At 48.4% G+C, this 25,290-nt stretch overlaps 1 protein-coding gene across 1 annotated transcript; it reads right to left on the reverse strand.

Moving 5' to 3' along the window:
• Positions 1-1,586: 1,586 nt before the first annotated feature.
• Positions 1,587-25,290, reverse strand: grid2ipb (glutamate receptor, ionotropic, delta 2 (Grid2) interacting protein, b). Its single transcript, XM_030339597.1, is given in 23 exon segments — positions 1,587-2,991; positions 3,332-3,496; positions 4,096-4,214; positions 4,487-4,616; positions 4,828-4,914; positions 5,295-5,450; positions 6,356-6,552; positions 7,030-7,119; positions 7,783-7,870; positions 8,198-8,356; positions 9,161-9,931; positions 11,676-11,693; positions 11,695-11,996; positions 12,527-12,593; positions 12,625-12,687; positions 13,210-13,295; positions 14,472-14,609; positions 15,609-15,760; positions 17,120-17,275; positions 18,546-18,707; positions 20,051-20,120; positions 22,278-22,363; positions 24,866-25,290. Coding segments are annotated over 23 exon segments (3,759 nt in total). The 3' UTR covers positions 1,587-2,919.

Below are 25,290 nucleotides of genomic sequence, written 5' to 3' on the forward strand. Positions count from 1 at the left end.
GAAGTTGCTTACCTCTAGCATGGCTAGCTTCACACAGTTGTTCATATGCACTCTTGCTCGCTTGTGTTTCCTTTATCCGTTCTGACAGATGTTTCAGGTCTGTCAACCCTGTCTGTGTCCACGAACTATCACACGCACTTATTTTAAAAAGTATACAAGGAAAGCAAAAAATTGCATTGGCATACCCACAGCTAGTTAGCCAAGCCTGAACCAAACTCTGGAAAAACTTCTCTTGTAGGCTCTATCCTTTTCTCTTGCTTGTTGGGTTATGTTCACTTCTGGCTTTTTCTTTTACTTGCAATTTTTCTGCAAATGTTCTTCTTTCGAAGGGATTCATAAGCAAAGACTTAACTGAATTTGGGGCTAGCTGAACTCACAGGGAAACAGTGGTAGCAGTACTCAAAGTCGCCATCTTGCTGATCTCTGAGGTAATGGCAAAATGAGCGGTTACGCGCAGTGGACGGTGCACTGCGCTTGGGGCTATATCTTGAGCGCCCCAAAGCCATACAATTCGACGACGCTGATTGGCGAAATTATGTGCTATTCTGCCTAGCAACGGGGGAACCATTGGCTAATAATTCAGGGATGTGGGGCTGAGCGAACTGCGCCCCACGGAAGACATCACCAAAATGAACGTTGAACATGTAGGCCTAAGTCAATGAAGATTTAATGATGGGGGATTCTAAAGATATTCTAAAGTAAATGCATTATTCGAATGCAATTAAAATAGATTAATTCTCAAAATGAGAAGATTATTAAAAAATATATATAGGATATTTAAAAAAGAAAAGATGTCCGGTCGGCGGGAGGGCGGCGTCCCAGCGCCCTCTATAGGCGAGCCGCCACTGCCCTGGGTCTAAGCGGTGAACAGAATCTAGGCTCAGCAAGAAAGGATGAGCAAATTCTTAATCCCTGTGAGCTGGGACTCGAACCACGGTCTCAGGAATGTCAGCCAACTGCTCTCTCCACTTCCCCATGGAGATTGGAATCATTCTGTGGTCGAAGACTATTATAATCAGTTCAATATATCATTACAGATTTTATAGACTTATTAGACTTACTAGACTTACCCTTTAGTTAATTCAAATACATTAAACAGGAATTGAACAGGAATTGCCCAAACTTAATTTTACTCTTCTCCTTGAGCCTTACGAAATGTCTTGCGATATTGAAATCCCCCTTCCCCCCTGCGGACTGTTTTAGTTGTTTTATTTTTCTTATGTTTTGTGTGTATGCTATGTGTTACTGTGTAGGCTACTACTGCCTGTCTTGGCCAGGACACTGGAAGTGATGTTTATCTCAATGATGATTATTATTTTCAGCTAACCAATAGTAGTTGCCTTGCATTTTAAAATGTCAATGCAATCATCAGCCCTGAATAACTGTAAAAGCAATTTAATAATTGATTTGCATGCATAGAATACTGCACTTTCCATTGTATAATTAACCCAGTTAATTACAACTAGAGATTGAGCGTGCGTAATGACAGCAACCTTCCCGTTCAATCCGTAGAAGAAGTGAATCAATAACAGTTTTGTTTGTGCTATTGTTTTTGGGCCCTTTTCCAAATAATGTGGAGACAACAATACGGTAAACATTAAACAGACTTTCTTTTTTATTTTAAAACAACTATAAAATTAAACTAAACAAGAGCAGATGTGCATTTTTTTTGTTAACATAAATTACAACACTGACTTCCACAACATGCAAATGACTTTGAAAAAAATAAACCAACGAAACACTGTAGTGCACTGTCCTGCAGCCAGCGTACACTCGAACACACGGTCACAGGTACCTCTAAAGCCTGATTCAAGCTGTGCAATAACCAAACGCTTCAAGTGTGTGCTCACGGGAGTCTCAGCATAAATAGAGCATATCATCAAAAAAGAGACAGAGAATGCATAGCAAACTGTATGAACATTCAACGTCAATAACGCCAACATTAGAAAAACACCATAGCAACATCGCTACATCGTATGTGAGTCATTCAATCTGTGAAAATGGAGTCGTCAGAAAATATCTATTTACAGTCGCCGTTTAACTAACGGTACGTCTATTGTAACAAGCCGGCAACATTGAACTAAGCAAACTTCTGGAACTTGTTTGTTTCAAACAACGGACGGCATTCATGTTGACGATAACCCTGCACTGATATCGCATTTTTTAAAACCCCCTTAAATATCAGTGTACTTTAATTTTGTAGAGATTTTTGCATATTGTTGTAGGCCTACATAATGTTTTCTACAACCAATATAATCAAATAGTCCTCTATAGGGGTCTGGAAGAGAGAACATAACTGTATTTAACTGTAATCTGCCAAACCCTGGTATAGCCTGTTGCTATCTGCATAAGTACAATCAACTGGCATGTATCATATATCTATGTTATATATCAACCTTTTAATCTATACAACTCTTGAACCCGTTCAGATAGAAAATATATATTTCTTTTTTTTTTCTTTTTTTTAACTGTCTAATCAAACATAAAACAAAGTTCTAATTGTATATTTAGACCACTCGTTGCTATGACCTACGTCTCTGTCACTCCTTCCCAACAGCCACCCAGACGGTGTGTTGAGAGCAGTGCAGTCAGCACCCAGGTGCCCTGGCCCCCGACTCTCTACACAGTGATGCGCATCAATGTAGAACTGGCCCCTCGGTTTCCTCCTAAATGGACCCTCTTTTGACCTTTGACCTGAAACTTCCCTTCTCTCTAAACAGGGCGGCTTAGGAGTTCTAGCGAGCGGTGTGGGGGTGTCTGAGCCCTGGCAGTGGAGGTCGTGTGGGGGTGTGATCCGGGGGTCATCTTGGCACTTTGGTTGAAGAGAGCAAAGTGAGAGGGGGGATTTTACGGGCGTCGCCGTCGACATGGCGGGGCGCTAGGAGCCATGAGGCCGTCGGGGGGGATCAGGGGGGGGTCCTACCACGCCAGAGGGGAGACCAGCCGGGGGCTGCGGGGGTTCTCGGACGCCTTGGTCTCGCCCAGGGCTCGCTGTGAAGCACACACACACGCACACGCACACGCACACGCACACACACACACACGTAAATACACAAACGAACAAACATACACACACGTAAACACACATGTTAACACACACCCTGTACTGAACGTGCTCTAATCGAGTAGGAATATCCTGTTAAGAATAAAGGTCTAAATCACTTCACTTAGTATTAGGACTTCAGTGGTTATTGCTAAGGGTGTTCCAGATGCTACTGTAGCAGGTTAACATGGAGGGGAGCATTGTTCATTTAGGGAGGACAAAGCACCACTGGTTACATCTTACCCTGGTGGCCTTTTGTAACTCAATATAAAAGAGTGGTCGTCTCACCTCAAACTTGGACATGAACTCTGTGAAGATGCCGAAGAAGACCTCGGTGCTGGTCGCCTTGCTCTCCTCCCCGAAGTAGGAGGCCACCTTGGAGAACTCCTCCATGGCGCGGTGCTGCAGCGCGTCCAGGGACTGCACCGCGGGATGGCTGTTCTCCAGGAAGCTCTGGGGGACCGGGGTCAAGGGTCGAACGGTTGGGTCCCGAGGTTGTTTGGGTGCTATGCATTGTAAACTGTAAAGTGAAATTTTGTTTCACTTTAGAGTTGTTGTTCTGTTTATTAGTGTATATATTAGGGGTGTGCATCTCTCCTTCATAGGACGATCCGATACGTATCTAGATACATGCGCTACGATACGATTCAGGGATAATCCATTTTAATATGGAACGATTCGATGCCTTTCGATTAAATGTTCTCACATTCTGGTGCGAATGGTAACGGTTGATGAGATATGATACAATCCGATAGATACTCGTTTAATATTAATATTAGTTTAATTTTAACACAAAATAAATATATTTTTCAACCAATCAGATTTCTCTGAAAATATTTATATTTTGCCCGATCAGATCACTCCCAAAAAGCTTTGTTTAGACAGATCCGATCGCTCTAAAAATAAAAAAAAATCTGCAAATTAGATTGTTTTAAATGTTCTTTTTTTTTTTTTGAGCGATCTGATTGGTCAAAATAAATAATCTATTTTGAGCGAACAGATCTCGAAACAGTTTGTAGTTTAACGAGGTACTACTTTGGCTGGAAGGATACGCTCATGACAGAGGCGAAGTGGTCCTCGGAGGTGGCAGGGATCTTTGCGCAGGCGGTCCGTATGTCCTGTATGGTGGAGTGGAGGTCAACCAGCTCCGATGTGACCGCCCTCTGATTGACTGGACGGTGACAACAACAACAACAACAACAACAACAGTAGCACTAGTTAGTGGGTTCCAGTAATTCAGTCTAACAACAGAGCCCGGCCAGGACAGGACTGAGACCTGACTAACTATGAGGATTTCACCTCCCTCTCCGTTGACATCCAACACAAGCTAAAACAAAATTATTAAAAAAGAAACTTTCCATCAATAAAACAGATCACCAGGGAATCTGAACACAGTGTCCCTGCATATTAATCAGCCACCTGCTGGCTGTATTAGTGCTGTACCTTTGGCTGCCAGAGGCACTGTTGTGAGGTCTCTGTCAAAGTTGAGCAGTTCTGGAAAGTGTTCGCAGAGAGATTTGGCCAGGATGTGAAGAAACGTTGATTTACCGTCCACCGTCTTGGTCGTACTCAGCTGGAAGAGGAGAGAGGTCGGTGCTATTACTGCAAGTTCATTGAGGAGGCTTCTATACAGAGGGACCTGTGCACCCAGGGACATGCAGATAGATGGGTTATCTGTCTTGCTAATGGAGCACTACAGGTACGGCTATGGACATCTGGCAGTCCGACAGCTGAGCACACATGTCTCTCCAGTACACAGTAGCGCTGACAGGCGTCCAGGGTACCTCTGTGAGGAAGATGATCTTGAAGCCCGTGGTACGGCTGTTCTTGGGCTGGCCATTGTTCAGGTAGTTCCCCATTGCCAGCACAAACTGGGTCGGGACACAGCACCAGAATGTCACTCACACATTCACAGGATTAGTTGCGCTTGAGTAAAGAAGAAGGAAATTATTTCGGAACTTGTAGGCTTTATGGATTCCTTTGCTGTATGAAATGCAGGTATTGAACCAAATAATTATTATTATTAAATATGATAACCCTTCTTAACCCCTGAGTGGAAATATGGGTATTACAGCAGAAGTGCATAACAGTTAAAGTTATAAGACTTACAAAGTACAATTGATAAAAAGAGTAAAAAAGCATGCGTTGAAAAAAGAAATGATAGAGTTGGATGAAGAAATCGTTTTGAGATCTGCTAGCCCCGCGACTAAAGCCAAACGACACCCTTCCCGCTCCTGGCTGCTGGTCCTACCTCCAGGATCTTGGCCAGTTTCCTGCTGGTCCTCAGCTCAGTGGAGGCCTTGTAGATGTACTCATAGGCCACCTTGATCTCCTCAGTCTTCTCCGCTAGGGTGGTCTTAAAGTGGAGGCTCCGCAGGCGCGTCTTGTACTCTGGCACCATCAACATCTGGACGACACGGTCAAAACCCATTGAAAACGTCTGATCTTTTCTGTTTTCCATTTGATATATTTAGTTTGATAATTGGCTGAGGCCCGTTCAGCAATCAGGCCTTTCACCAATGTACTTTATGGCTGTTCTAACGTAGAAAATGTGAATAAAATGTTTAATTAATTTCTAGATGGGATCAATCCGTTATTGAGTGTTAATAGTCCTGACAACCAGAGCTCCATGTCCTTCAATAACTCACACCTGTCCCTGGTTAATGTTTGAATCCAATCAAAATATAAGGTTCAAAATTTCATTGGTCAGAAACCACGCTTTTCAGATGGTAAAACCAAAGCCAAAGCAACGTCTTCATTAGCCTGGTTTACGGTATACTTACATTGCTTTACGATCTGACACTACTATAATTCTCGAGTCATCACAAAAGGGCAATGGTATCAGCGCCAAAATTCCCATGATGCAATTTTGGCGAACAAGCCCTAACATGACCCATCATTGGCCTTCATTGTCCACCAGGTGGATGGGACACTGGTGCCCTTTTATTAACAAGGCCATGCTTGGGCTACTGCCCTCCTACATCTGTAATCTGATCACACAGAGAAGTGTTGATTCTTACGGTTTGCGTTGAAATGATCAGTTGTTGCTGTCTATTCCATTTGCCCGCACAGAACTGGGAAAAAGGGCTTTCATCTCCTCTGCTCCTTCTACATGGAGCGTGCTGCAAAACACTGGAGAATAACTGAACTCATTTCTTTGAATGCTTTTCAATCCAGGCTGAGAGCACTTGAGACGACCTCCTTTACTTGTCACTGTTTTTTATCATTTGAGTGGCTGTCTGTATGTTGCACTCCCTTGAATTTTTTTTTTTAAATCTCAATGGGACTTTCCTGGTTAAATAAAAAATGAACCTGGAAGATGAACTGGTCGGGCTCGCTGAGCTTGGTGGGGTCCTGGTCGAACTGCCGGTAGCGCTTCACCTCCTCCTCGTCGGGCGCGTACAGCAGCAGCTGCTTGATGTGGGCGGGCTCCAGACGCTCCGTGGTCACCGTCATCAGCACCTGGCGGAGCTCGGCTGGGGACAGTTTCAGGTGGGCGATCAGGATGGCTGGGGGGGGGGGGGGGGGGGGGGGATGGAGGAAGGACGGGGTTGGGGTTACAGTTATAGAGGTTCCAGGTGGAAGGGGGGGGGGGGGTTGTGTGGAGGAAGGAGGGGTGGTGATTTTGGGGGGGGGGGGGGGGGAAGCGAGGAGGAAGGAGGGGTGACGTTTAGGTTACAGTTATAGAGGTTCACGGTGTGGGGGGGAAGGGGGGGGTTAACATGATTAAAGGCTGATAGAGAGGCATGGGCTGGGGCCAGATTGGGTTTTTAGGCCAAACCTGGATTCTTATGTGGTGGTTGTGTTTAATAATTACAATTTGAAAATTCAATCAAACTAAGAATTCATCAAGGGATACTTTTCTTTTTAACAGAGCTGGCACTTTGAGGTTTGCGGATTGACCTCGGGTCTCACAAACTGGAGCCTTTGAGAGGCTTCAGGCCGTCCCACAGACCGCCACCCTCCACCCCCAGCCGGCTACTCACAGGCGTTGTAGGCCTTCTTATGGGACAGGATCTCCACCACGTCCTTCTTTTTAAAGTTCTCAGGCAGGAAGGTGGGCTCTGGGGGGGACACTGATACATTCAATAACACGGTAAGGTTACGTTCTCCAGGCACCGAGAGAGGACACTACACACACAGAGAGGCACGCACGCACGCACGCACGCACGCACGCACACGCACACGCACACGCACACGCACACACGTACACAGACACACACACACAGCCATATGAGAACACACACACAAACACACATACACACACGCACATAAACACACACACACACACACACACACACACACACACTCTAGAGGTAAAGCAGGTTGTGGAAGGTCAACGGAATGGAACCTTTGTGCAAAGCTCTGTCATTGCACACACAATCTATCTGCCTCTCATTTTATTGGATTTTTTTTTCAAAATAAAAGCCCAGTCGCCTTTTTTCCTCAATGACAGAGCTTTGCAGTGGAGGAGGTATAGGAGGAGGAGCAGGAGGAGCAGGAGGAGGTGGTGCCTCATGGAGAATGGATTTGATCAGGAGGCCAAGGCTGCTTAATGATGAACATGGAGACTCTAGAGGTAACAAAACAACATCAATTACAAGGACATTTTCCAACAACAAACACTGGTCAGATATATGAAGGACTCTAGGCACCATACAAGCCCTCAGGGGTCATTTGATGTAACGATGACGGTGATGATGATGGTGATGATGAAGCAGGGAGCCTACTGAACCTACTGGATCTGCGCTGAGTCCCAAAGTGCAGCTCCAGGTCCAAGTACTTCACCATGTCACTCAGCTTGTCGTAGTCTGAGTCCTCTCCAAGCTTCACAGGAAAAACAAACAAACAGGACACTAAGTTTATTTTTGGGTCTGACGTATTCCATTGCATGTTGAGTGTTCTAATTGTATACACAAGGGGCCTGCTGGCTGGTTTGAATCTGTGCCAATACCAGTGTGAGCCACAAGAAACATAAAAAATGCAAGAACCGCCATTTCACAATAGAAAGTGCTGTCTTTGCATATATGTATTTTTTATTATTCCTAAACAGGGTTCAAAACAATATGTGAGTTTGTGTATATATTTGTGTGTGTGTCGACGTGCGTTTGTGGGTGTGTGTGTGTGTGTGTGCACGTTGACATCCGACCCCACCTGTCCCCAGATGGTGCCCTCAGACTTCTCCACCTGCTCCCAGCGCAGCCTTTTGACGCTCATGTGGTTGGACTCTGAGGGGGTGGGGCTGGCCCTGGGCAGGGGAGGGGGCTCGCAGGGGGGCAGGGGGGGCAGGGGGGGGGGTGGGGGAGGGGCTACCTGGGGGGAGAACATCAACAAGCTCAACCTCAAATTGAACTTAAACATTAATCTTCATCAGCATCATCATTATAAATACCATCATCTCTATCATCATCATCATCATCATCATCATCATCATCATCATCATCACCAACCCCCACATCACTATCGTTACCATCAACACTATCATCTTCATCAATATCACTATCATCCTCTTCAGTATCATCACCATTAACCCTATCATCTTCATCATTATCACTATCATCACCATTAACTCTATCATCTTCATCATTATCACTATCATCCCCGCTATCATCCCCCTCATCACTATCCTCCTCTTCAGTATCAGCACCGTTAACCCTATCATCTTCATCATTATCAATATCATCGCCATCACCACTTTCACAGATACATTACGAGAGACCGGGAGAAAGCAGGTCTGCGCTCATACCAGAGAACCACCTGAACACTGAGCAATCTGTTCAGCATCTTCTAATCTGCGTATCATCCAAATAGATACAGTACACTTTTGCACCTCTGTTACTATGGCATCGCTTCCCATCTGCCGTCGCAACAACGCTGCATAATTTATAGCCTTGTATATGTGAACCTTAACGCCCGGGTTCATTTAAACGATAGCGGCTACATGTCAGTTTGAAAATCCACTTTATCCTGTAACGTTAAATCAAAGATAACATGCATTCCTTACTTGGATTATTCTTATTATTTACAACACATCGATTTTACGATAGGGATTCTATAGGGGAAAATGTGAATTAAAACGTTGATATATATAGCATATAACCATAAGAGTGACCTCACCCTCTGTGGGGGCAGCTCCATCAGGGGGGCGTCGTAGCTCTTGTGGGTGAGCAGGGTGGTGCGGGTGGTGTGGGCGGTGGCGGGGCTGCGGCCCAGAGAGTGGCTCTGGGTGTGGGGGGGGGCGGGCTCCTGGGCCGAGGGCGGCAGCGGGCCCTGGTAGCTGTGCTGGTGGTGCAGCTGGTGGTGCCGCTGCAGCACCAGGTGGCTGGGCCTCAGCACCTGGGGCGAGGGCTGGGGCGAGGGCTGCCTCAGGGGCTGGGGCGTGCTGATCTGCCGCGGCAGGTGGGGGGTCCGGGTGGACGGCTGGGACCGCCGGCCCGCCAGCGTCTGGGTCCCCGAGCGCGGGATCCGGGCGAAGGTGCCCTGGAACCGCTGGGGGTCGTGGGTCATGCCCGCCGGCGGCGGCGGCTCCTCCTCCTCCTCCCTGGGGGGCGGGGCCTGGTGGAGCCGGGGCCGTCCCGACAGCAGCAGCCTGGGGGGCGGCGGCGGCGGCGGGATGATGGGGTGCTGGGGGTGGAAGGCCATGCGGGCGCGGGGGATGTGCTCCGGGGAGAAGCGCACGGTCGGGTGCGGGTCGGTGAACTGGAAGGGCGGCGGGATGGGGGACGCGAAGGAGGGCGGCGGCGGGGGGCTCTGGGAGGGGGGCGGGGGGATGGGCTCGGAGCCCGAGGAGAAGGAGGTGATGTCGTCGCTGCTGCTGCGGCCGTCGCTGCCGTCGCTGCTCAGCTGGCGCGGCGCCAAGCACGGCTCCTGCTCCTCCTGGTAGCTCATCTGTACCGGGGGGAGGGACTTCCTGTCACACGCACACACTTCCTGGGCGTCGGGTTTACACTTACTGTACGTCTGCTTTGTGCTACCTGGGTGTCCACATCACATCATTACATCTACTTACCAGTTCCTGTACAGCTGCCTAACACTTCCTGTCTGTCTGATTCCCCCGTCTATCGGCATCTCTTACTGTTTTTCTAATTCTTACTTTGTATACATCTACCTCCCGCCCTCTGTACAACTGTCTCACACTTCCTGTCTGTCTGACACCCACTTAGTGTCTATCTGCATCTCTTACTGTCTGTCTGATTCCCATTTAGTGTTGATCTGCAGCTCTTACTGCGTGTCTAATTACCACTTAGTGTTGATCTGCATCTCTTACTGTATAATTGCTAATTTGACAGCAAATCTAATTGCTACTTCGTATACATCTACTTCCCACTCCCTGTATGGCTGCTTCAGGACTCTTAAATGTCTGTTGTAGGTCTCCTTCCTATTAACCTGTTTCACAGAGTGCTCATCAAACTGATTCCACGAATGACCACAGCAGTAAGAGGTAACAGACTAATTGGTGAAGTCCACTGGTGAGAAATCTGCTTACTCCCAGACTTCCACTGCAAACTTTCCTCGGGTCTAACGAGACGCCCCGTCAGCTCTTTCTCTACCTCCCCCTGTCTACTGCAACTCTCCTGACATCCTGGTGGCATCACTGAGATACACGGCTCTAATAGCAAGCAGCCGTTTTAATGGCTGCTTGGTAGCCGCTGATAGTCCATCATCCCTGGGGTTGAAGTGTGCTTCGCTACGGTCTCATCGCTACGGTGTCCTGAGTCTCAAGTATCAGGCGTGGTCCTCACTTACCTTGAAGCTAAGGCACTTTATTACTCACTTTATTACTTTATTATTCCTAAATTTGTTTCTTATATATTTGTAATATATTTGTAAGAAATATGTTACAGCTATGGTTCAATTAGGAATACAAAAAAGTACAGCTTACTTTACTTAATCACAATTAGATACAATCAGAGGATATTTATTAGTGTAGATTGGTTATTATAGTTGTAATAATAATTATGAGATATAACTATTACTGTTATTATTATTTATTGTTTTACTTACAGGCCCATCTCTTCTTCTGAAACCATGACAACCACCTTGAAATATCTGTTCATGTGACACAAGTGTTCATCGTAGTGTACATTAGCATGGCATCTAACGTCACGTGAAGCACCACAACTTAAAGATAGAACGCATCAAAGTAATCAAATGATTAGTAACATGAAATACACACTGACAACAATCTGATCATTATCTGTTATATACAAAAATTCACAAACAATATCGTGCAAACTCCCAGCACAACAGAACATGGCAATAGTGCTTGTACATTGCCTCCATTTTGGAAGCGTACGAGCAAGGGATAATTTTTTTGTGCCGTCAAAGGACTTGTCTTAATGGGGAGACATTGCTGTCTTTGAGACTCATGAGAGACGCGTCAAAAACAACATTTTCACTAGCCGAAGTTATAGTATATTTACGTTAGTTTACGATTGTCACAGGCTAGCACTACACCTCTCTGGAGTACTCTCAAAATGGCCGAATTAAGTGTCGACCGAACAAAACATCCCATGATGCACTCTGCCGTACAAGCCCTACACCGTCCTAAAACAACATGTATCACGGCACGACGAAACGCATTCAGGCGAGCACACGTCATATACAGGCACCCCCCCGTGCCCCTCCTCACCTCCTCGTAGTCGTTGTCGGCGGCGGGGGGGCAGGCCCTCGTCCACCAGGGTGACGCGGTGGCCCAGCTGCTCGCTCAGCGCGTCCAGGAACTTGTCGGTGTCGCGGCTGCGCGGCGGCCGGGAGAAGGTGAAGAGCTTCTTGCGGCGGCCCAGCGGGCTGAGGCCCCCGCTGCTGCCGTTGGAGGGGTGGGGGGAGGCGGGGGGGCTCTCCAGGCTGACGTAGGGGTTGGACTCCTGGCTGCCCTGGTGGTACAGCTCGTACACGGGCGTGGGCAGGGGCTCCTTCCAGGACAGGGACAGGCCCGACTTGGTGTGGCTCCCTGTTTGGGGGGGGGGAGAGGGGGGGGGGGGACATTCGGGGGTGAGGCGGGAGTCCTGTGAACGGTGGCTCCCAGCGTCTCAGACAGGGACGCCACAGTCTCACTGTTGCATGCTGGGGGGTTACCTTTGACCTCTGGGTCGATAACTGGTGGACGGAGACGTGGTCGCCATGGTGATACGCAAACACACTGTTCCCTTTTTCTCTCCGAGGTGTTGCCACGGCTACAAGCCGCAAGCCATATCGTAAATGTACACGTGTCTGGACATCTTTTGACGACTTACAAGTCCAAGGTTTTGTTTGTGTGTGTGCGCCTGCAAATGTCTCTCTTTTATATATGTGTGTGTGTGTATTTATATGTGTGTGTGTGTGTGTGTGTGTGTGTGTGTGTGTGTGTGTGTGTGTGTGTGTGTGTGTTTATATGTGTGTCTATATGTATGTGTGTGCGTGTGTGTGTGTGTGTATGTGTGTGTTCGTGTGTCTATATGTATGTGTGTGCGTGTGTGTGCACGACAGCGGCTTCGTTGGTACCTGTCAGCGGGGGGAGGGTGAGGGGGGAGAGCGAGCGCCCTCGGTAGGGCTCGGCCTGGCCCCGCCCCTCCGGGGCTGGCGAGGGGGGGGGCGGCGGCGTGCGGGGGCGAGGCGCTCTTGGCGGCGTACACGTTGCCCAGCTCCGTGTACAGGCCTGACATCTACGGGGGATGGAGGCGTGACCAGCGGGTTAGCATGGCGGCGGCTGGAAGCTTGACGTGCACAACATGGCCGCCTGGCTGCTCGGTGGGCCGTCACGCCGTGAGCAAACAACAAATGGTTGCTAACGGCGGCGAGAAAAGTGGACAACGTCGCTCAATTGGGTTCAGTGTTTTGTTATTAAGCATTGGCATAAATGTGGACCTTGACGCTTAAAGTGTTTTTCACTGAAGTTGTTCATTTGAAATGTTGGATTATATTAAAAAAGAATGCGTTATATCCAGAACAAACAGGCAGCCAGGAGATGTTGAATCGCAGTAAAACATGAACGTAGATCAACAGACCTTGAAAAGGACACACAAACTCCAGAAAAGTACAAACAAAGCAAACACGACCCGCATGGCTGTTGATGAAGACGTCATCAACCCCCATGCCGGTCGGTAAACCTGTTGGGTTTCACGGGACGGGACGGGACGGGACGGGGGCGGGGGGGCGAAGGGGGAGCGGAATGGACGGATACCCACGTTTTTCATGTCGGGGGACTCTGGGAACGAGGTCCCGTCTCCGCACTCCCTCTCCTCGGGGCTGTCGGGCGCTTCGACATGAATCCCTAAAGCACAAGAGGGCGTCAGCGGCGCGACTGGAGCACGTCGGCCCCGCCCTGTTCCGCTCCGGCCTCCTGCAGCCCCGGGCCCCCGCTGGAGGAGGGCCCAGAAGAAGAGGAGGAGGAGGAGGAAGAGGAGGAAGGGGGGGGGCCGGACGGAGCAGCATGGATCAGCGCTCTTAAACACACGGTGGGGGGGGGGGGGGGGTGATGGGGATAGTGAAACAGGTGGGTCGCCCCGATGAGGCTCTGTAGCTACAACGCTTCTATTCTTAACAGCGTGGGAATGCATCGGGGGACACATAAGCGTTGTAAGGTGTATGCGTGATGCAATGGGGTCAATATCGGCGCCACGCTGGGACGTCGTTGTCCTCCATTGGCTGCTGGAAGCCAGCGTGTGTGGCTGAATTCAAAAGGCAGCAGAGCCGACCGTTGGTATTGCCTCTAAAACGCAGACAGCAGCTGAGTGCGGACATGGGTGCTAGCCTGTCTGTTTTCATACTCTTATGAAACACACTCCCGTGAACACGACGCACACTCCCACGCCTCTACAGTCGATCTTTGCCTACGAGGATCCCGTAGGCACGCGGGGAAGAGCAACCGAATAATCCCATCCACAGACGAAACGACCCCTGACCTCTTTGGGTCATGTGATCCTCGTGTCCCTGTATCACCAGTAAATACAATTCATCTCCATGAATTGCATTTTATCCTCACGTCGTGTCGCTTCCCTTCTGTGTTGTTGATGACCTTGTTGTCGCTGGCGTCTGAAGGCCAAAGAGAGATCTAGTTCATGCTCAGTCCTACTTATTGTGGATAGGGTCCAGGTTAGGGACACACAGACTCACACGGTCTGGGTTCGAGAACTATTTTAGGATGAGCATCCCTGAGCGACATGCCTCACCCCTGACATGCTGTTTCTTAAGCATTTACTTAACAAATTACCCCAAAATTTAATTTAGAAAGGAATTGTTAAACCAATATTGGCAATATTATTAATATCCCATTGTGCCCTAAAACAGGTTTGTGAGCACAATAGGATATTAAAAACAGACACAATTGGTACACCTTGCGCCCCCCCACCCCCGTATTGTCCCCCTGTATGAGGCCAATGCCGTGACCTCCCCCTGGTGACAGCGGGCGGGGGGCCGGTGTGTGACAGAGGCCTGCGGTGGGCCGTACCCATCCCCAGGTGGGTTCCGATGATGCAGTCGTCGGAGCTCCTCTCCTGCATGCTGCTGCGGTACGACGTGCTGCGCACACGCACTGAGCTGCTCCTACGGTGGTGCTCCGTCACCAAAGGCTCAGGCTCCACCGCCGCTACACACACAGAGACGCACGCACGCACACACGCACACACACACACACACACACACACACATATACAGACACACACACACCCACCCAACCACACATATAGACACACACACACACACACACACACACACACACACACAGCCTCACGAACGCAAGCATGCATGCAAGCACACACACACACACACACACATATTAAAACATGAGCACATGTAAAACACATGCATTCACAAGCCCAATGCATGATTGCATGTATGCATAAATGGTCATGTACACATCCAGACACACACAAACACACATGGAGGATCACTTTTCTTTTTTTTTATGCTTAATATTTATATATGCAGTTGCCTCCAGATATCACTGGGAATACAGATGTACATTTCATTGAATGTCGGCCAAACGGTCATTACCATTTTCCAGGATCTCCCTAATGCAATGTGTGATCAAGCACGCCAGTTTAGAGAGCATATGGTCTCGCTCTACGCTCTCATCCCTATACTACTCCCTCACACTCACTTAATTCCTCCTCTCCCCTCCATTTCCCACTCCCCTCCTCTCCTTACCACTTTCCTTTCCTCTCCTCACTCAGTCCTCTGCTCTCCTACGTCACTCCCTTGCTCTCCTCCCCTCTCCTTCCTCACTCCTCTCCTTCCGCTCTCCCCTGCTCTCCTCCTCCACTTTACTCTCCTCCCTCACTCCTCTCCTCTGCACTCCTCTCACATCCTCACCTCACCTGCCCTCCCTCGGTTTCCTCCACTTGTCTCCCTTCCCCTTGTCTCCTCCCACTCACCACCCCCTCTCCTCCCTCTCCTCCCTTTTATCATCTCCTGTTCGTACTAAAGTAGTCTAGACTTCACCTCAGTTGTCCTTCCACTGTCTACCTTCCAGTTAAACAAATAGATAGGCGAGCTTGCGGTCGGTAGCTTCCAGTCATGCTAGCGCAGTAAACGCCGCTCACTCAAACCCAAGAAGAAGACGTTCGGGCCTTACATGTGGGCTGACCTGCGCTCTTGAAGCCCAGGAAGCGTGAGATCTTGCTCTGGCAGCGCTCCTGCTCCTCGTAGGTCAGCAGCTGGTAGATGAACTGCCAGATGAGCTGCTTGGCCGGGGTGTCCAGCACCGGGAACACGTCGACGATCAGGGTGTCCACGTTCCTGGAGGAGGGGGCCCGCGCATGGCATACACACACACACACACACACACACACACGCATAGACAAACATATTGACACACACACATACATGTATAGAAAAACACATAGACACACACACACACACACATATGGACAAACAAAATCACACATAAAAGACAAACACCCAGCCACACACATAAGCTCAACCCCCCCCCCACACACACACAAACACACACAAAAATAAATAGACGAACATAAACACACAGACACAAGCACAAGCACACACACACACACATGCGAATACCTTAAATACATAAGCATACATTACATAATGTTTTAACATAGTATTGGAGCGTTTGAGTTGATTGGTACTCAACACCAGGGATATGCTATAGAGTCAACTCTGTGTCTTTGTTCTGAGACGTGACTGTCGGGGGAGTGGAGCAGTAAACATGTACATTCAATTGACATGCTATTCAGCTGAATACTGGTCTCCAGCATTCGGTTGCACTGTGAGTAGACTGAGCCCACGTCCTTTCATTCTCTGCTGTTCTGCTTGATCCATGGAGGATAAAGAAACCAACGGAATCGAGCCGCCAAAGTGTGTTTGCGCGTGTGCGTGTGCGTGCGTGGCGCGGCATGGCGATTCCCTTTGGCATCCCTGCCTACCTCCTACATACAGCATACGTGGAAGTACTAATGACATACACTTAGACTGCTACCAGCATGTCTGCTCTAATGCAGTCAGTGCTTCAACCCTGCTTAACCTAACGATGGCTCCAGGTATACCAAACGTTTATTTTGTATCTAAATCATTCAAATCCAAACTGTGTGTGGTTGATAGCTGGTTTAAGCAGCCTCACCTGGCCTGAGTCAGACTGATGGGATTGGGGGGGGTTGGGTAAGGCTGCACACCTGTCATGCATTGAGCGATCAATGAGCACAGGTTCAACTAGTTAAACAGTCACCGCACACTCTAAGCAAAGGGTTTCCATAACTTGTTCATGATGTAACCACCAGTGGGGGTACTTTGGCCATGGAACCATCAAATATTCAGTGCAGTAAAATAAATAAAACATTGTCATTTTCATTGTCCAAGGAAAGACTCCATAGAATTGAGCATTAACATTTTATTTTCTGTGCAATAGTCCCGTTTTCACCTTGTAATATTTTTTCAATATTTAAAGTGTTATTGTTTAAATAATAATTTAATTATTATTATTATATATATATATATATATATATATATATATATATATATATATATATATATATATATATATATATATAATTGTGGCAATCCCACAGATTGGTTCCTCACTGTCGCCCACGGACGGGTTGCGGCCCTCTTGAACCCCACTGTCCTAGCCCCGGCGCTAACCTGTGCTGGAAGAACGTCTCCAGGGCCTTGCAGACGGCGTAGCGCTCCTGGACCGTCAGAAGGTGGTCCAGCTGCTGGCTGAAGGTGCGGCCGTGCACCTTGATGCTGGGGGGCAGGATCTCCGCTACCCACTGCAGAGAGCTGAGGGCCGGGGAACTGCAACCGAACAGTGGTCTGTTAGTATGGTCTGTTAGCATGGTCTGTTAGCATGGTCTGTTAGCATGGTCTGTTAGCTTGACCTGTTAGCTTGACCAGTTAGCATGGTCTGTTACCCTGACCTGTAAGCATGGTCTGTTTGCATGGTATGTTAGCATGGTCTGTTAGCCTGACCTGTTAGCATGGTCTGTTAGCCTGACCTGTTAGCATGGTCTGTTAGCCTGACCTGTTAGCATGGTCTGTTAGCCTGACCTGTTAGCATGGTCTTTTAGCATGGTCTGTTAGCATGGTTTGTTAGCTTGACCTGTTAGCATGGTCTGTTAGCCTGACCTGTTAGCATGGTCTGTTAGCCTGACCTGTTAGCATGGTCTGTTAGCATGGTCTGTTAGCATGGTCTGTCAGCATGGTCTGTTAGCTTGACCTGTTAGCATGGTCTGTTAGCCTGACCTGTTAGCATGGTCTGTTAGCATGGTCTGTTAGTTTGACCTGTTACCATGGTCTGTTAGCACAATATGTTGTCTGCATTTTCATCTGCATTACCATTTACCAACATCTTATTTTAAGAAAAGGTAGACAAATCTCATTAGCTCTCATATCTGTTACAGGACGTTATATACTGCCTACTTTGGGTCTCTAATTCATGGAAAACAAAATATGATGCCCCAGTTGTATGAGGAAGAATCCAAATCAGCGCCACCAAGTTCGACATCAGAAGTGTACTCTTTTAAATGTGAGCATCATGTTCCAAACTAAAATGCATCCAACTTCACATAAAAGATGTCTAAAAATCAGTATGATTCTAGACGTGGATTTGAGGCCAGACTGAACCCTTGAACTTCCCATCAACACCCTGTACTGCAGTTATGCCACCAACAACCTGGAGCCGACTTCACCTCCTGACGACATTGTAACCACCGGCCAGTGACTCCTCATTCTAAATTATTTTCTAAATCCCACCCCACAGAGATTTAACAAACACGTCCACTGCTCCACCACTGTTCATCTCCCTCCAATCCCTTCTCTACATATAGTCTATGGTCTCCCTCCTGGACTAGCTGCCCACCCACCAGCGTCGCGTCTAATGAGTGTTTTGTCAACTTTTTCATTCAGGCGTGAAAACGCCGGTAGAATATTAATAAGCTCCTCCGCCGCCACCGGACTTCCAACAGGCTCTGTCCAAATGAACAGAGCAGCCAAGCTTCAATCTCTCGACGCTGAGGGCCAACATCCATCCAACAGAAAGCTTTCTATGAGTGCTGCTGGTGAGGACCTGGAGCGTGGCACGGCAGTGGGGGCCAGCATGGACCCCCCGGAGTCCTCGGGGTCGCTGTGGTCCGAGTAGCAGTAGTCAGCGGGGCCGTCCTCCACCACTAGGGTGGGCATGGCCCCGCTGCCCTGCAGCATGGACACCACCTTCTCATGGGAGCAGTTCCTAGAGAGAGAGAGAGGGAGAGGGAGAGGGGGGGAGAGAGAGAGAGAGAGAGAGAGAGAGAGAGAGAGAGAGAGAGAGAGAGAGAGAGAGAGAGAGAGAGAGAGAGAGAGAGAGAGAGAAATAAAGACAAAGAGAGGGAGAGGTGGGTGGGGCGAGAGAGAGAGAGAGGGGGCAGAGTTAGACGAGCAACAAAAAGATAATTAGGCTCTCTTTTCAGAGCACGTCCACAAAGATAACAAGCGCTTCAAACAGAGCAATAAACAAAGCATATGATCCGACCCCACACAGGACTTTGTACCCTTTGTACTGATACAGGCTGAAGGGGCCTGCTGGCTCTCGGTCGCTCTCTCCCTTTTGTCTCTATTGACCTATGGTGCCAACAGAGCTGTTCATGGACTTGACTCATCCTCCGGACCAGTACACACACACACACATGCACACACATACACACACTGAATGATACGCACGCACACAAGCACCGCACACACAATACCACCCACACAGAAACACACACACACATACACACACACAATACTACGCGTGGACCAACCACCGCACACATGCACACACACACACACAAAATACCACACAATACATAAGCATCACACTCTCACACACACACACTCACGATACGATGCACGCACACAAGCAACACACACACAAACACACACTGGCTCTCCCCCACATCCTGGCCTCGTTGTGTTTTCTGTTGTCTCATAAACACCTCCTCCCACTGCTGTGGCCCGCTCACCTCCTCCAGGCCAGAGCTGACCTCTGACCCCCCTCTTCGGTCGGGCACACGCTGCCATACACTCGGTTAAAGCGGATAACGACCGAGATTTGTGGGGGATATGTTTCAAATCTTTATTTGAAACTGATGGGAGGCGATCCTAACTCCTACTTGAAGACTCATGAACAAACATGTGCACGTAGACACATAAAGATGCAAACGCACACAAAGTCACGCAGACGCACACACACACAGACACGCATCCATGCACCACACACACCCACCCACACCCTTATGATACACGTACACGTGCAGACGTGGACACGCACTCGAATCAAACCCGCCAAGCAATCCGACTGACACCCACCCACACAACACACTTTTCCAGTGAAAATGACTCATGCATGAGGAGGTACACGTGCGCATGCCACAGACACACACACACACACACACACACAGACATACTCACATGCTCCCACGGACGCAGGCACACATGCACGCACACACACAGGCACACACACACACACATACACACACACACACACACAGACACAGACACAGACACAGAGACACACACACACACACAGACACACACACACACACACACACTAACCTCATGTCCAGCCCGTTGAGGAAGAGGATGCGATCTCCTGGCTTCAGGCCGCATTCCTGAGCCGGGCTGTCTGAGAGGGACGGAGAGGGCCAGGGTCAAGGCTCTGAGGTCCTGTGGTCCCTCTATCACATCCCACTAGTGTCTTGACAGCAAGAGATGTTTAGTTGCATTTTTTAGAAGCTTGCCAGGCAGTGTCTGCACATCGTTTAGCGGCACAATTGGCGAACAGATACTCGGCCAAGAGTAGTAAACTGTAAAAAAAAGTGTCTATGTAGACGGGCAAATGTAGAAAAACACTGATTTAATTCCCCTTCTGAAAGACTCATCCACTCAAACGTACAAGTTTCTCTTCTGTAGAATATCTCCCAACAGTAGCTGGTGTCACTCTGCCCTTTCAGTTCTTGGCCTAAGGTTTTACTTCAGCGGAGTAGGATCTGCTGGTTCTGAGCTTGATTATTGAACATTAACATCCTACATACCTGACTAAGGAAACGTAACAACCGTAAAAAAAACAAGAGCATATTTCCAACTGATAAGACAGACAAAATGTCCCCTAGCAGTAAATAATACGTTCTTCCTAATGTATGGCTTGCTAGCGTCCTGTCTGTCTACAATGGAATCTAGGTCCACACAGCATCTCCCCACAAGGGTGCCATTGGCATACACACTCTCACTCACACGCTCACAGTTACACACACTCACACACACAAACACTTGTATGACGCCAATTCCCTTAGGACGATACTTGTCACTCTGTAACACACACACACACACACACATACACACACAGACACACACACACACACACATGCGTACACAATCACACACAGTATTGTTCACACTGACAAGTTTCTTTTGGAGGAGTTTAGTTGGGAAAAGCTTTGTTCTTTGATAAGCACTGTTCAATAGTTCATGACTCAATACATGTGCCCACTCAATTGTTGATGGTACTTTTGTTAGGAACTCCACTGCGATCAGAGGTACATTGAGGGCTTAATTTTCATAGACAAATTTGTTTTGTTTCGATTGTTAATCCTCAGAGTTCTTTGATGATGCATAATAAAGTAGGGATTAGTTGAGAATTTACCAAATAGAATAAAAAATAACTTATTTCCCCAAAGTGTTGATATTGCATTTTCGAAGTCAATCAACATCTGTATTTTTTCTCTAACATGGAGAAAAGTTGAATATGCTAGCAAGCCATAATCTACCAATTAATAAAACTCCCTTTGAGGCTCAATATTTTTGTAACTTGTATTAATAAGATGTAAATAAGATTTTGTTTTGTTTTTGAAGGTTTAGTCTTTGTTGTCAAAAATGACTACAGATTTTCCCATCATAGAAAACAAGATAAATCAAATGTATAAATAAAGATGCATTAATTAGGTTAGACCCTCAAAAATGTATAAAACTTAAAATGAAACTATAAAACACCATTATGCAACGGATTCCCCCCCCCTGGTTTCCCTCCCCAAAGGAACCATTAGGTAATTCTAAAGGGTCACTGGCATCGCATTAATGCGTCAGCGAACATCTAACTTCCTACTGTAGACACACGCCACGCATCTCCCGAACAGAAAACCACCGGTACCGCTGCTGACAAACAGGGCTGCCTACCCTACCAAAATACATTTACACGCCTCCGCTGCGGTGCGCTGGCGAATGGGCAGGGTGACTGTCTGGGCTAGCACACCACGCACACACAGAGAGAGAGGAGGCGTCTGGGGAGGTGGATGGTTTGGCTACCATCCAGTTTTGAAGAGAGGTACCAACTCGAGAAGGTCTATCTAGCATCATGGAAGAAGGAACAATGCCTCGGAAAAAATAATGCTGCTTTCACATAATGAACTGCTCTCTCTGACCAATTTAACCAAACTACAGGTGTTAAAACACCCTGAGATAGTATCCTGGTGGCTTAGTTAGCCTCATGTTGATTACGCTAGAATGGTGGTTGGAAGGAACAGTACCTGAGGTGGATTAGCTGGGAAAATAGTTTGGAACAACAGAAGCTGGTAGGATTTAACTAGCATGGAATACCATGCTGGTTAAATCCTACTAGGAACAACAGCAGGTTTCAGCTAGCATCATACTGGGGACAACATTAGCTGGTAGGGTTTAGAAAACAAGGTATTGTGAACAACAGTAGGTGGTAGGGGTTTAGAAAACAAGGTATAGTGAACAACAGTAGCAGGTAGGTTTAGATAACATGGGTTGGGAACAACCGTACCTGGGATAACAGAGTCGATGCTGACGGGAGCATGACCACGCAGGGTGAAACCAAAGCTCTTCTTCCCCCGGTAGACCCGCAAAGTCCTAGAGAAGGAACAGAGACGCATTGAGTCATGGCAACCAAAGTAACCGCTCTGGATCTGTCTGCTTCAGACAGGCTACTTCAAGAAAAACAACATGCTTGCACAGAATCTTTTTAGGATTTTTGGGGAGCTTTTCTGGGTGATTTTTTTCGCTACAGTGCGACAAGAACCAAAGAAAAGAAGAAGAAAAAGTTTAGCCGGTGGGACGGCAGCTGAGTTTGAAGTTGTCTCCGATCATTATAAACTCTTTCTCCTCCAGCTATTTTTTTCCAACTGATATCCCTCTCTGTGCCTTGAAAAAAAGACCAAAACACTAGAAAAACTCATATATAAATAATGAAGCCAAAAGGACAGCCCTCCATTAAAACCACAGGCACCATTGACATTTTGCCGACAGTGATGTCCCCTACTCTAACTCCCCAGAGACGAGAGATACACCGAGCAAGAACCGGCGCTATCGGCCTCTTGTTGCCATGGAAACTATTCGAGGCAACACCACTGCAAGATGTAAACACGGAGAGGTCCGCAGAATAAACCACTAAAGGGAGAAGAGGGGATGGTAAAAGAAAAGAAGCAATACATCATTTTCTTTCTACCGTCGGTTTTGCCCCCACAGGCCAGTTATGTAAGAGGGAGCATCCTGCAGATGGGGGGAGGTGGGGGTGGGTGGTGCTCGCGGAGGTGGTGCTCAGGGGGGAGGGTGGGGAGGAAAGAGGGGGAGGATTAGCGCTGGATACAACCACGGCCCCCCCCCCCCCCCCTTCCTCCAGATCCCAATTGTTGTGCGCATGGTTTGAATAAAAACAATCAACTCTAAGAACTGAATTAGCTTGGCGTGCGAATCATTGGCAATGAGTGTTAACCTCCGCTTCGGGATACTTGTCCTCACAAACAACAAAGACACAACCAATTAAAAACGAGTCTGTGTTTTTGTGTGCGTGTGTCCAGCCCTGCCTCCCCTCTCGCCACATCCTGGAGAACGCAGAGACCATCAAATCCGTAACCAACCGTAACCATCCGTAACCCAGACGTTTTGACAGCCCGTGTCCGTCCAGTTTCAGTTCGTCACGACACACTGGCCAATTAAATCATTGGCAGCTCTTTAGGTGCTTTTTTTGGGAGTCAGCCCAGTGGGCTTCCGGCATGGGCTGCTGATTGCCCCCCCTGGTAGCGCTCATTAGCTGGGGTGAATTTCGGTTAGAGAGAGCGACTGTCGGCCCCACTTGACTCAAGAGATTACGGGATTGGGACCCACAGGAGGATTCAGGAGGATGATAGTCTAGTGGTGAGGGCTGTTTCACTCCTAAGCTCCTTCAAAAACTTCTGGAGTTTTGACCCTCATGTCCAGAGTCCACAAATAAGTACCATACTACTTGGTATCCAGTAGGGGAGATGCCTAACTCCTAAATGCAGCTCAATGTCCGGTCAGTGGCATCAGACAGAGCGTCTTGTATCAGTAAAGAGCATATTGCTTTCAGTCTCTATCTCTCCCTCGCTCTCTCCGTCAAGTCGCTCTCTCCAACATAATTATGTGGAACAATCGTCCACTGTTCACATCCCCCCTCCTAATAACAGCCACTTTGAGCAGTGCGTCAACCTTCCTGTGCTCGCAATAAACCATCGTCCCTCTTTAGCCGTGCAGCGTGACCTGCCAATACGGTAAATATTTAAATATTTCACCACCTTTCACATGGGGATTACAGAGACAGCACCCTGTTGAGCCTGGCCCGGCCCTTCAGGTGGGCGTGTTGCCCTCTACGGTTAAGGCTTGGTGGATTGGCTGTGGATCTGGTCCGACGCTACGGTATTGTGTTGCGCTGAAAGGCCCGGTGGTGTTCGGATGCGTTACGTAGCTCCCGGGGGTCCGTGTTGTAAACGGTAAGCGGAGGTCCTCCCTGGCACGGTGTGATCTCCGTAATGCTCTCCGTGGCAGTGGGTGGGTGGGTAGCTGTGGGAGGGGGGGCGTGCTGGGTGGAGCGGACCTGGAGTGGCAGCGCGGCGGCCCCAGGGAACGCAGCGAGCAGCGAGTTGCGAGCACTCCTACGTGCGTGGTGGGCTTTCATTCCCGCTCACAGGGGAAACGGCTCTCTGTGTGATTGGTTTTTTCTTCATTATTATTCGACATGGGTTGTATATGAGGGCCGGGTGTATATGTTCTGATACTCTAGTTCTAGTAATAGTCAAAGTAATTGCAGTGTTGCCGTGTTATTTTTGTCCATGCTCCCTTAAGGAACATGAAATCACATCACACAGATCAATGTAACATACACTGTAAGAACACCATTATAAAAATCAATTCAGTCTCATAAGCCTTTAAGTAATTTAAATGCTAATACTTGTATTTTGCATTGGACTATAATTTATACAAATAAAACTCAGTGAGGCTAAGCTGCACCTCTTTTCCAGATCCTTTCGAGATTTGATTTGCAGCATCGCACATTTCTCTACAACACATCAACAAAGTCCCAGCAAAACAAAAGTCACCTGACTCCACCAGACTCACCTCTGATTGGCTCCCGGCCCTGGATGCACTGATATCACAGACTTCCTGGCTCCCCTCTCCCTCTCCCGGTCCCTCGACCGGTCCCGGTCCCGGTCCCTGTCCCGGTTCCTGTCCCTGTCCCGGTCGCGGTCCCTCTCCCTCTCCCGGTCCCGGTCCCGGTCCCGATCCCGATCCCGGTCTCGATCCCGGTCCCGGTCCCTCTCCCTGTCCCCGCCGGCCACGTGCTCAGCGGGTTCGCGGGGGACGGAGCTGGCCCTCTTGGAGCCGCGGTGGCGGTCGGGGTGGTCCTCGCTGCGGCTGCGGCGCAGGCGTCCCTGCGGCTCGCTGATGCTCTTGCTGCGGCACATGCGCTGGATGAGGTTCTGGGAGACGGCCTGGTCGAAGCGCTGGCGGTGCTTCTTGGGGATGAAGATCCTGCCGAACAT

The sequence above is a fragment of the Gadus morhua genome, chromosome 18 (assembly GCF_902167405.1).
Source record: "Gadus morhua chromosome 18, gadMor3.0, whole genome shotgun sequence".
NCBI classification, from domain to species: Eukaryota; Metazoa; Chordata; class Actinopteri; order Gadiformes; family Gadidae; genus Gadus; species Gadus morhua.